The 13,821-nt window shown below is 24.6% G+C and overlaps 1 protein-coding gene across 1 annotated transcript; it reads right to left on the bottom strand.

Moving 5' to 3' along the window:
- Nucleotides 1-576: 576 nt before the first annotated feature.
- On the bottom strand, nt 577-4,399 carry LOC114123814 (complement component 1 Q subcomponent-binding protein, mitochondrial). Its single transcript, XM_027986913.2, has 5 exons — nt 4,044-4,399; nt 3,802-3,952; nt 1,830-2,011; nt 1,679-1,767; nt 577-813 (listed from the first exon to the last, which is right to left on the bottom strand). Exons 1-5 carry the CDS (start codon nt 4,210-4,212, stop codon nt 673-675), a joined length of 732 nt encoding a protein of 243 aa, XP_027842714.1. The 5' UTR covers nt 4,213-4,399; the 3' UTR covers nt 577-672.
- Nucleotides 4,400-13,821: the final 9,422 nt, after the last annotated feature.

Raw genomic sequence — 13,821 nt, 5'->3', positions numbered from 1 at the left:
CTTCACCCCACCCAGCCACCCCCACTCCAATTAAGACACAGACATTATCAAAGGCTATTTATAACCTAGTGACTAAGATAAAAGATAGCACTCTTTGATTAATCGTTCTACCGACCGTGGCTATGCCACAATGTTTGTTTCACATAAATTAAATTGTTAATTTGAAGTTCTGAAATAAGTTTTAATTCATTAACAAAAAATGTCACAATCACAAACCATTCTTATACACATGGTACTAATTATTAATACACAAAATAACAAAATAAATTAAATGACATTTAATGTAACAAAAATATTTGTTCAGCACCGCCTATCTACCAACCATACTTAATTTTTACTTGATAATCATCCAAATTGAAGTGACTTGCTAATTTTGGTTAGGTTTATACACCAATGCGCAGTTATAATTTTTAATATAAAAAATATAATTTTCTAGATAAAATTTAAAACAAGTCACTACATATGACTATTTAATTATAATAATTTAAATATATATCTCATGATATATAAATATAAAGGAAAATAATGGTATAAAAAAAAGAAATAAGTAAAATCTGATAAAAAAAAAAAATACTATTGAAAAGTTTTACAATTTATTTTCTATTATATGAGACTAAAATAATATACAAAATTAGTGTTTAAATTTATACTTAATTTGCCATTAATGACAATCTAAAAAAAGTTCCTTAAATCATTCAAAAATTTGATGTATACTTTTTGTTCATACTGTGTACTCAAATCAGAAATATTTTCAATAAATGTGTTGGATATTCCTTTTTCTGCTAGAAATGTCTTCAATAAATCATAGAGATCCTACAAAATAACAATAAAAATATTAAAATAAGAATATTTATGTGTTATAGAAATATTAAATATTTCTAAGATATTACGATACAGCCCAAATTTGATGAGCTGATAACCAGTACAGACAAACACATGACTATTAAAACTGTAAACTTAATAGTTAATTAGACTAGGATAGCCATTTTTCTCATTTTATTTGGGACATCACAAGTTTAAGAACTCATATTTAAGTCCACAAATTTTTTAGAAACTTAGCGATGTTACAAGGTTTGAATATTATAATAGATTATATAATTATTATTAGATATTACTATAGATTTTGATACATCAATTTTTTTATTTAATAAATTTTAAACGATAATTTGTTAATCAATAGCAAAGTAATCAAAAAATATTCATAATATAATATACAAACAAATAAAAATAAAAATAATTAAAGTTGTCAAATTTCAATTTTTTAACTCGGATTTTACAACATTAAATCTGACCATCCTGGTATAAGCAACAATAGTGTGCAGACAATATATACCATTTATAAAATATACTAAATTATTGTTTATAGTTGCTATTAACATATAATTGTAAATTTAAAATAATTCACCATAGTTCAATTATTTATTAAATTTTAGAATTCGAGCCAGTTTATTTAGGTAAATTTGTTTATCGTTTAAGACTATTAATTAAACCTACATGATACTTTAAAAATGTATATTATATAGGTTAATATAAAACAGAGGTTATAGAAAATTCAAAATAACAGTAAGACTAATTCTTTAGTAGTATTTAATATACATATATACATTAAAATTTTAAAATTTAAACACAATTTTATGTGTTGCTATCACCAAACCAATCAAAACATTATTAAACTTACAGCATCCAATGTATCTCCAGCTAAGGCATATTTATTGTCTGAGTATTTGTTTTCATAAATAGTAACTTCATCGATGTGAAATACTTCATCTGTAAAATTATTAGATTTAAAAATATGAAAAATAAATTATAATAAATGTGGTTACCAATACCATTTGATTCGTCTAATTCTGTGTTATCAAAGTTGTTGGCATATGAACAATTGAAGCCAAGAATAACATCACCTCGAGTTATATCTATTTCAAAATCTGGCTTGGATCTTAATGCAACTTTATCTACTCCTTCAGTTTCTTCTTCTGTTACTGAGTGATTTATGTTAAATTTTATGGCAATTCTATAATCAAACAATTTTTTTTTTCATTAAAATTTGTATAAATAAATAGTCATTTTAATAAAATAGGTATTGTAATTGTATGAGGTATACTGCACCACATTTCTACATGTCATACTGCATACTTTTTAAACTTAATTAAAACATGATTAAATATATTATAAATATAGAATTATAATATTTTTAATAATACACAATTATAATAATAATTCAATAATACATGCCAGTGAACAGAAACTTTTATAAATTATATTATTAATAAACAATAAACATTATTATAATATAATTCAAGAAAAATCTATGATAATGATAAATAATTGGTTATTTGTATAAATGTCAAATAGCAAATAGATATGATAAGCCTGGACTTTAGGTAAAAAATACAAGTGAATCCTATTTTTACTGTGAATATGATTAAAAATTTGATTATGTAAATAACATCTACCTATAATTCAAATCAAATAAATAATTTTATTTATTTTTTATTGATTTATAATTGTTACTACTTAATTATACCAAAAAATAATTTTTAGTTTTTCATGTTTACATTTTTAACCTACCTATTTGTATTGTATTATAAAATAAAGAAATTTTTAATTAGGTTTTTAATCATTTAAATTTGTTTAGCTACTTTATCATAATCTTTAGTTTTAGTCATTTTTATATTATATGTTTGAAGAAAGTTAAAAGTTATAATCTTATATTATTCTTGTTATGTAAAATATTAAAAATATTTAAATAAAATGAAATGGTGTGCTTACAGCACACGTTGATAGGTATAACAATATTAATATACTTATTTTAATTAATACATTTGTTTATAGTTTACAATAATATTAACGTATTTTTATGTTAAATTTATGGGTACCATAAATGTTAACATAATAATTGTTGTCATATAAAAAAGGTAGATGTGTCGATACAATTTGTAAACAAAGGTGTCATAAAGTAATAGAATTAGTAAGGTTACTCAATGGTAATAGGTAGGTATTCTAATAATTACAACATTTTAACATTACAACATAAAAAATTAAGTGACCCAACTCAAAAAAAAAGTATATACATATATGTTTCGCTACAAATGTGTGATACAAGTCACAATATAATCCTAAACTAAAAAAAATATATTTAACATATACAGAAAAATAATTATTAAAAATTATGTATTAGGTTATATTCCAATATATATATATCAATATGTATTAAAAATACTATTTACATTAGGTACAATATAATTTAATATCTCTTAAAAGACATTTAGTAAAGGTTCATTATGTTTAATGAGTGGAATTTTATGAAATGATATTTTAAGTTATGTTACTATAAGTAATATGAAATAATCAGTAGTGCAACGAGAATTTTTTCCAAGATGGTTACCAATTTATTGTAACACAAACCATCATAAAATCATTCACCATATTGTATTTTAGATCAAATCAATATACTTAAGACACTATTTTATACAACCCTACAACCCAAAAAGGAAATCCAAAACTGAGGACACTCCCAGTATTATGCTACTGAATGTATCATTTTAAATGAAATGTTATAAATATACCATAAATAATAATATGTAGATACACCTAATTTAGTTATTAATTTTATGGATTAGGTGCCCAATAAGAGTTACCAAAAGTATTAGATTGTAGATTCTAATGAGATCTTTAATTTATGATTGAAAACAGGCTGGTACCAATAATATATGTATTAAAAACACATACATTTCTACATATATATAAAAATAGAATTATTTATAATTACACAAGTAGTATGCAAAATAAAATGGGTATTACGTTTCATCTGAAGTTTCCTTTGTCAGTTCTACTTCTGCGCCATCAGCAGATACTTTAAATCCTTCAAATGTTTTGGGTAAATGTGTTTTATCAGATGTCTGTTCTTCACTTTTTATTTCATTGTCTAAGAACTGTCGCAATTCTTTATCAACTAAAACAATGAGATTTACGTTTACACAAAATATTTTAGATAGGTATGCATTTTAAGATCAAAATTTTGGTTTTCAACAATTAAAACTGACCTGATGAGTGTGCAAGCCGTACGTTAAAAGGTCGCATTTGGTCTGATCTTTTTGTCCCAAACCACATTGATTGATATACGGGTGCTGTTGATATATTTCTGGTACAGTTACTCACGACCACGTTGGAAATTTTTAGAGAAGATCTCAACGATCTGATTAAAGTATTCATGATTAATACTGATTTAAAAACAAGACGACTAAGATAAACGTAATAAATAACACAAAAGTAAGTTGTGAGTATCGAAGTTTTGAGTTTTAAATGCTGTAGTTACAAATTTAAATTATGTCATGTGCTTCAGTAATGGAATATTGGAGTAGGAACAAGCACGAGCAGCGATATGAATATCACACACAAATATTACACAACTCAACACTTGATACCAGTAGTACCATGTCTTTTGTTTACCGTTTACCGGGTGTGTGCCGTCTGGATATCACAGTTTTATCAACATAACCTCAAATCATTGACGCGATTTTTTATCCACGAAATTCGTAATTCGTATTTCGTAAATAATTATCACGATTCACGATCATAAATTTACTAAAGTCACAAAAGTTTGAAATGTTTAGATTTCTTTGCTTGTTAAATGTATTTCAGTTTGTGTTGACTGTAGCCTGTAGGTACATAAACAAAGTTTTAAAGTCCAATTCACATTTCACAGATGTATTCATTCATGTATCCTAGGATAATTATATAATATACTAAATACTTATTATACCTATTTATTTCATAATATAATATTATATTATTATACCTGTGGTCTAATTTAAGACTGTAGATAAATGAAAATATGAAGTCTTTAGTCTTTGCTCTAAGCTTTTCTTTAAAAATAGGTAAAAAAAAAAGTTATGAATATGAGGATCTCATAATTTGTATTACATTGTAAGCCTTAGGTATATAAAATATAATAAAAAGTGTAACTATCAATCTAGGTACGTATGATTCCGAATATATACCTCATCAATGAATTGTATCCGTTAAATACCTATTTCCAAAGTCACTGTGATAGTACCTATTATGAATATGTTAAATTTTAATTCATTAATCATTATTCTGTCTATTCAATAATGATTCATTGTAAACGATTGTAAATATTAAGTGGAGACTCAAATAATAGAATAGGTACCTAACCTAAACAATTATTACCAATACGTCTGTATAATTATATTATCTGTAACCTATAATTTATATTATCGACTAAATAGAGCCGGATTTAGAGAAGGGCTAAATGGGCTCCTAAAATTGTATAATATTCTAATAAGTAAACAAATATATTTTATTATTTATGTAAAATAGTAAAAGGGGTCCCTCAATGCATCCAGTCCTCGGACCACATATCTACCTACATCCACTCCTGTGGCCTGTGACTAAGTATATTTAAATTTTATAATATATTAATATGTATGTTTTTTATATTGCTACCCATTACCATTGACACGGCATATTTACTTACAAGTAGTTACAATTCTGTAAATATTAACTAAAGATGAATCGGAAAAATATCTATTACAGAGCTTACTGTTCACTTATATTATAATTTAGACAGTGCTTTAATATGACACTAGATATATCTGCTAGAACTTTCTACCCCTATTCGTAGTTATAATATTAGGTATAAAACAATATAACAATACGCCAATACATGAATAATAGATTTAAATCATGAATAGGTATAACTCATTTTATATTTATTTATGTTTATATAACCAATGTTACTCTGTATTTGCAATGCAAATTTTGCATTATATGTGGACGACTGTGGTCATACAAAAAAAAAATACATTAAAATACAGTTTTAGACATTTATAAATAATTATATAATTTATATATATGTCTGAATTCATTAAATTATATAGCAGGGGTGGCTAAGCAATCGATCGCGCACAATTTCAAAGTCGATCATGTTAGAATTTATTTTTAGGGCCACGCGCCCTATATGTTTCTAAATAATTATAGTTATTCAATAATAAAAAAAATTTTCTATGGAAGTCGATCCTCAAAGGTGAAGTATATTTTTAGTGGATCGTGACCAAAAAAAATTTGGCCACCCCTGCTATATGCCTATATAGTATATGTATGTATATTATATATATGCATTTAAAATAGTTAAATGATTAAATTATACTGTTATAGTTATAACGTTTTTAAGTTGTATAGTTATAGTTTTTTTATTTATAGGTATCTATATGAAAAATATTTATCAATAAGGTTGCTATTGTAACGTAATTATATTAATAATTGGTAACCTAGGTTATATAACGCTAAATTATACCGTTATAATAACATAAATTTCATCTTTGTTATTATATGATTATTGATTACCATGGCAACTGCAATGGTAAGAAAAAATTCTGTAAGAACATAAATACCTTCTATATTAATTTGAATATATTAAATGAGCGTCATGAATTTCATTACTAAAAATATTCAGTTTTCGATCGTAATTTATCGTTCTGACGAACCTAATCACTTCCGCTTTGACATGTCAACCAGTTGATGCACGCTAAGCGGAGTTAAGGTTAGACGCTCATCAATCACCTGTGTATATTATTCATAGGTTAATCGTACAAGGAGTTAGAACACCTGGACAGTCTACGATACTACATCAGCTGTAACTTCGAATTTATTGTAATCACTCAAATAGTTATACACATTGGCGTATTTAGGATTTATTTGAGAGGGGAGATATAACTAAAATAGTTTTTCTCCCTCTACTCAAAATACATGAAGATACTTTCAATTTATTAAAACTTCATACCTAGTATAAATTATATATACGTTGGGCTCAGATATTAAAGCATAATAATTAATAAGTAACAAAAAAAGCGCACAATTGTTTTAAAAATGCAAAAAAGAAGCATATTTATTCTTAAAAAACACATAACCAAAAATGAACATGAACTAGTTATAAAAATGAATAAAAAAATTTGAAAAATTAATTTAAATTAAAATAATAATAATTTACCATGTATTTTCCTAGATTTGCAGTAGGTATTGAAACATTTGAAACTGGCTCTATTGTCTGATAGAATATTTTTATACATAGAAAACAAACTCTCTACATCCACTGAAGTGATTGGATACTTCATACCAGAGGTTTCAAATTACAACATTAAATCTTAAATTTTGAAACGATCGATATCATCGATGTTATAGGCATACTGATAGTATAGGTACTAACTGTAGGAGTGCAGACTATATTATGTAAATCGATAATCTATAATCTATATGTTAATATATTTAATAAATAGGCCGATAACGAAAACAATAATAATCCAATTATGCAACCATTTAGTCTGCATTTTGGGTTTTTACATTTCTTATTAATTCATTTGGTTTTATTACAATAGCATAATAAACATATAAAAAATCCACAGCTGGAATAATTAAAAAAACACATTTACATAAAAAAAATGGTTTATAATTATTTAGAGTCAGAACGATGTGAAACGAATTTATGTATAAAAATAAGATCTCTATCTCTTACATAAAAAAGAAGCATATGCTTTAAAATCCGAGCCCTAATTATATAATATATTCATATAGTAGGTGCATAAACCTTATAATTATAACATATAGCATATTAAATAATATGAATTAAATAATGAACCATTTACTTATTTATCATTTACAAAACAATCAGTAACCTTCTAGGTTTTTTAGCTATACATCGTCAATAATTTCTTCAACATCTTATTTAATGTTGTTATGAATGTAAAGCTTTGTAAGCTCATTCAATCTGGATTAAAATTTAAATAATATTTAAAATTTAAAAACTAATAAATACAACAAATATTTCAATAGTGAATAGGGAATATTTACCTCCTTCAAAGAATTTCTTAAATATGTTTTTAATCTTTTCATACAAGCTAATACAGTAATATAAGCTAAAAAAAGGTCAAGGGGGAGGTATATGATATATCTCCCTAATCTCTTTCCGACTTCTGTACATACGCCACTATGCCGACTATGGACTTGTACATAGTATAATTTAAGTGAATATATTGATTTGTAAAATTCTAACAAAATCTTCTATATTATACATATTACAAAATTATGATACTATTTTTTTTCAATATAAAGATAGGTCAAATAACAGACTTATACACAGTAGTCACAAAATTTAAATGACCTTTTTTGCATTCATATAGTGGTTCTAAATAACATTATTATTGTATAATTTCATAAAATAACTAATTAGTGACTATAGTGAGTAATAATGATACCCACTATAAAGCTGTGTATTGCGTATCTGCTTCAAAAAATCCAAAAATCTGTAAGACTATTCCTTTTCGAAATCTCAAATTGTATTTTTTCGAAATATCTTACTTCGGAATAACTACCTACTATTTAGTATTTAGTGACAAAAATTATATTATACGTCATACTTAATCTTACACAATCGTAATTATTGCTATTGTTGATTTTTATACATCGTTTTCTATGTATGTTATTACAGCGTAATTAGTTTTATGTTCCTATTATTAAAATTTTACGAAAGTGTTCCTCGATGGGCCCAATAGATAGGAACGCAGCTTCATTTATTAAACATCTCTATAACTCTCAAGGACAACGTAATTTATATTTTATACATAGGTATATATTTATATTTTATGTATACATGTACATAAGTAATATAATATACTTGTAATATAATAATTTATATCTATATACCAGATACCTACAATTATACAAGTATTGTAGGTATACGACGCATAATGTGTCGTGACAAAGCTTCATCAGATCATATATACATATAATGCCACACCATCATAATGAAAATATTTTTATCACTCATTAATTTGAGTCATTATACGTATAAGTACGATGATGCTATACTAAAAAAAATTATAAATTATCGCATATACTTATAATCAATATGATACTGGGTTTTCCTATTACACTTTATTCAAACCTACAATAAATTGGTAAATCTTTTGACCACTAATCAGTGACCATGAATACCTACATCAATGAAAATTGTGGTTTCATTGGCAATGTAAATGCGCAATCTACAAAATGTTGATGATTATTCAAGGCTGTATGTAGATTGTAGATGTAGGTATATATAAATAAACAATTCATTTTATGGAAATGATTTGATGTATTAAAAATATAACTATCCGGTGTACTGTTTAATTCATTTAATTTATAATTAATCATTTCACGACACAGCATAACTTAATAAGTAACTAATTTAAGTTCTCTAACCTATATATGTTGGTCATTGGGCATTTATCTTCGATGGCCTTGGCACTGCCTGCAATTAGAGGTAAATGGTAATATCGTCGTGTATAATATTATTATATTGTTTATAATTTTAATGGGACAATTATCATATTTGATGAATGATTATGAACGCTGCAAATATGTGATTAATAATAATAGGGTTATCGATTTTGCTCTTTTTTTTAGAAGAAGAATTTAATATTTATTCACACTTTTAATACGGTTATTATGATATTTTTAATAATATTGATGTAATAGTAGTGCTTATTGATAATTTTACTTAATTCGTTTTATTATTATTCATTATTATTATATTTATTACAATATATTATATATATATTATTATTTATAATTTCGTAATTAATACTTAATATTGTTATTATATTTTTTTGATTCAATGATCCACAATTTTGTAATTTTCGAATTAATTAATTGTATTATATTTTTATCAATCTATATTTAATATTATGCAAAACTCCTTTTAATTATTGATAGAAAAATATTGTAGTATGCTAAAAAATTCAAAAGTTACTATAGTTACTATAACAGTGCAATAATCAATAGAAATGTTTTTATAAATATAGTGTAACATGTTGGTAACTTTTTTTAAAAAATTAAGTTATAGCAATTTTTTCTGACTATAATATTATAAAAATACAGTAATTGTCGTGAAGATCAATATTTTATAATAAATCAAGTAAAAAATAAATTAATAGATACATATTTTTTTTATTAATACCTAATAAAATATATTACAATCTGTACAATAATTTATGTAACACAATAAATAAAAAGTTATAAGAGGTGTAATAAAGGACACGTTGTCTAATACTCTAATGTAAAAGAAGTGTTGAAATCACACCACTTCAAGAACAATAAAAATTTTAAATTAAATTTTTATTTTTTAAGGTTTATAGAAAATTCACAGTAAGTACAGTACAGTAGTTATACATTAATATTGATAATTATATGATCTTTCATACAGGTAAAATGATGCATCAAGTATGCTCATTTCCTTTTTTTTTAAATATTGTAGTTGTTTAAAAACTATTATTTTTAAATTTTTTAAATTTCAATACTTTCAAATAATTTAGATTTTTAATAGATATAACCTAACCTAACCTATTTGTATTTTTAAAGCAATAACCATCGGATAACCTCGAGTTGGGTCCCACAATATAACACGGATATTGATTTTAAGAAAACTCGAATTTTGTTACAGTAGCTTATTTACGTTACCCAGGAGGTACCACGTGCATGGAGACTGGCTAAAAAGTCTCCCAAAAATTCTGTTTTTTTGTTACTTTACTTTAATGTATAAAATTATTGGATTATTTACATTTTTTTTTCATAAAATTTAGATAGTTTAAATTATTATTTTTTTTTAAGAATACCACGGAAAAATGTATTTCTCTATGAAACATATCATTCTGCAGTCACATTATTTTTTTAATAATTTATGTATATATAATTCATATAAATAATATTTATATTATCAACTACTAGATTAAGTAGAACCAATGTAAACTATTATATTTTAGTGGCAATTATTTACCAAATCTTAAAAGTATAAAATACAGTTACGTCATCATCATTGATTTTATATATGATGATTTAAGATTGCAGACTTGCAGTATCAAATATACAACAATAATTATATGCGTATATATTAACTATGTACATAAGATGTATAAATAGCATTATTAATAGACACTCTAGTTAAAAATTGTACACTAAACAGAAATTGTACACGATATATAAATGTATATATATGTAAATGCAGCTATATTATATAGATATACGATATACTATATTATTCCTTAGTAGGTAACTAAATTGAAAATGAATGAAAAAAATCGTAAAAATAAAACAAATAATAAAAAACGCTTGGTCAGCGCGGCCAGGATGATGTTACTGAAAGCGGACAAGTTATTATATATATACTAAGGAGTATGTCATTTACTCGTATGACATAGGTATTGATATTATATTTCAACGAATGGACACTCAAATTAAGAATACTTAAAAAAAAAAATCCATGATCATAATTATCACTAATCAGTAATTAGTAGTGTACAATTGGAGGGAATTGAGGAAAATGTTTGAGATAAGACCTCTCCATCCCTGTACAAAAAAAATTCAGTGGTGATATGATTAAAATGAACAATATACACATAATGAAAATTTAATGTGTGTTTAAAGTTAAATAGTTGTTAATTATGATGGAAATGATGGAATCACAAAAATATTAATTTTTCATTTGAGGAGGTATAAAAGTAGACGTTTATAGTTATTAAGGGGCTATCATACCAATATTTATTTTCTCTTTCTATCTCCCACAGTCCCACATAATACTAAACTGAACCAGAAAGTCGAAATCATGAAAATATGGAATATCTTTGTTCTTATATTATATGGGAGATTAACAGAGGAAACAAATGTTAGTGTGTCGGCCCCAAAACTATTTTTGTGTAGATATTAAATATTGTCTATCATTATTTTTAGTATTTAGTAGGAAGATAGTTTATTAATTATTTTACATACTTGTGTTCATGTATTATAACTTCTTAACATTTTAATATCGTAAAAATATACTGTTTGTGCAACATTATATTGTACATAGAAATACATACATAAAGTTTATAGGTATGTTTTGAAAGTAATGAAATTATTAATCATACAATAAACGTATAATGGTTAAAGATAAAATAAATTGTTTACCTATTATATAATATTATAATATCCCGGTCATATTTAATATATATTTTAACAAATATTTTGGCAAAGATTTCCACCAAACAAAAAAAGTTTGATTTTTGTTTTAACCATATTATAGCTATTTCCAATTAATATACTTACGAGTTAAAAGAACAATTTAAAATTACCCAAGGACCACTACGAGGTCGCAGTGTTGAAACCCAAAATTTGTTCTACCTACTTAATATAATATCTATTAATTTAATTTCATCTTATATGCATCAGTATAATAATTGTTTAGTCATTATAAAATGTTTTTTTCATAATGTTATAAATTTATAATTTACAATAGTTTTTAATGTTTATGTATAGATATACCTACTGTTTTCAAAAATTCTAAATAGGTAATAGGTACCTACCTAATTTCAGTTTTGTACTTTGTTATTGCAGTTGACATAGGTATAATGATTAATCCATTTTGAATACTTGTCTTGTTCCTGTTTTTGTTTTGTATATTTAATTTACTATTAATGTTACTATTTTATTTGTATGTGTTTAACGATTATACATTAAAGTTTGAACACTTGAAATAAGTTAAATTAAAATTGTTATATAAGGATCTAATTTGGTAATATGTGAACCGTGAGTCCGTGAACGGAATGGTTCACAATTATTGCCAATCATAACTTGTTCTGTGTTTGAAATAAGACCACATTGACATTGTGAGTGGAAACGTATTATTTTCGGAAATATAATTTTCAATATACTATAAAATAATAACTTTATTTATCAGAATTATTGTTATAACTACTGGTTTTTAAATCTTAATCGACAATTTTGGAAAAAAATTGATTTGGCGGAAACGAAAACCAAACCTTTTTTCATTTTGACGGAAACGCCGGAAACGATAATTGGCGGAAACGAAAATGTATTTTTAACAGAACCTATATACGCCCAGTATTTTTTGAATTTTTTTTAATGCATATATATTACCTATAATACCCGTATTTGACTATTATTATAATAAAAAATATTTACTAATTTTTTATGAACAAAAAAAAAAATTATAACGTTCATAATTGAAAAAAATTATGTTTATTTTAAATAAAAACATTATACTCAATTGTCTTAATTATGTATTGTAATTTATAATAGAATCACCATATACTCCAATTTCAACTCTACTTATAGGTTAGGGATCACCAACCTTTTCAAACAAGTAAGCTACAATTTTAAATTTTAAATTCCTGCAGGTGATTGACATCCAAGAGAATTTAGGTTTTTAGGAACAGATTTATTTGATGAGCAAAAAATAGATCTAAGCTCCAGAGAATAATTATTTATTGTTTCTTCTTCATAATAATGATCTAATACTTCAAAAGTACACGAGAAAAAGAAAAAAAAATTATTTCAGATTATTTATTCCTAGAAAGATCGACTGATTGGCGACCTCTGCTATAAGGCCTATAATTATTAATTCATACTAATATCCAAGATATGACAAACCATCCCTTGTCCGCTCAACCGATTTATACGAAAATAAATCAGATAGTAATTAACATGTTGATGATAACAAAATAAGATATTCCTAGCTGGTTAATATTATTATTATTATTGGTATAGGTAATCTATATTCTATAATTGTATTGCATATTATGTATAAGCCACAAGGTAATAATTAATTAAATAATTGCGTTTCTAATTTAAATTAACTAATTATAGGTTATAAGATTAAAATAAAGACTAAGGTTACAATGTTGCTCAAATTATAATAACTTATATAGGTACTAAGGCACTTAATATTTATTTAACATATTAGTTAGATAATAAATTGTATAATAAATTACATTG

The sequence above is a fragment of the Aphis gossypii genome, chromosome 3 (assembly GCF_020184175.1).
Source record: "Aphis gossypii isolate Hap1 chromosome 3, ASM2018417v2, whole genome shotgun sequence".
Lineage (NCBI taxonomy): Eukaryota > Metazoa > Arthropoda > Insecta > Hemiptera > Aphididae > Aphis > Aphis gossypii.
Note: the sequence above shows the minus strand (reverse complement) of the source record. Positions and strands in the feature narration are given on the sequence as shown.

What these genes read in the sequence shown, in the direction of transcription:
- LOC114123814 (XM_027986913.2), bottom strand. Translation starts at nt 4,212, where the DNA reads ATGAATACTTTAATCAGATCGTTGAGATCTTCTCTAAAAATTTCCAAC. An exon ending in ACGGCTTGCACACTCATCAG is followed by an intron (nt 3,953 to 4,043) that starts GTCAGTTTTAAT and finishes TCATTGTTTTAG; the next exon opens with TTGATAAAGAATTGCGACAG. An exon ending in CTGGAGATACATTGGATGCT is followed by an intron (nt 814 to 1,678) that starts GTAAGTTTAATA and finishes GTTATTTTGTAG; the next exon opens with GATCTCTATGATTTATTGAA.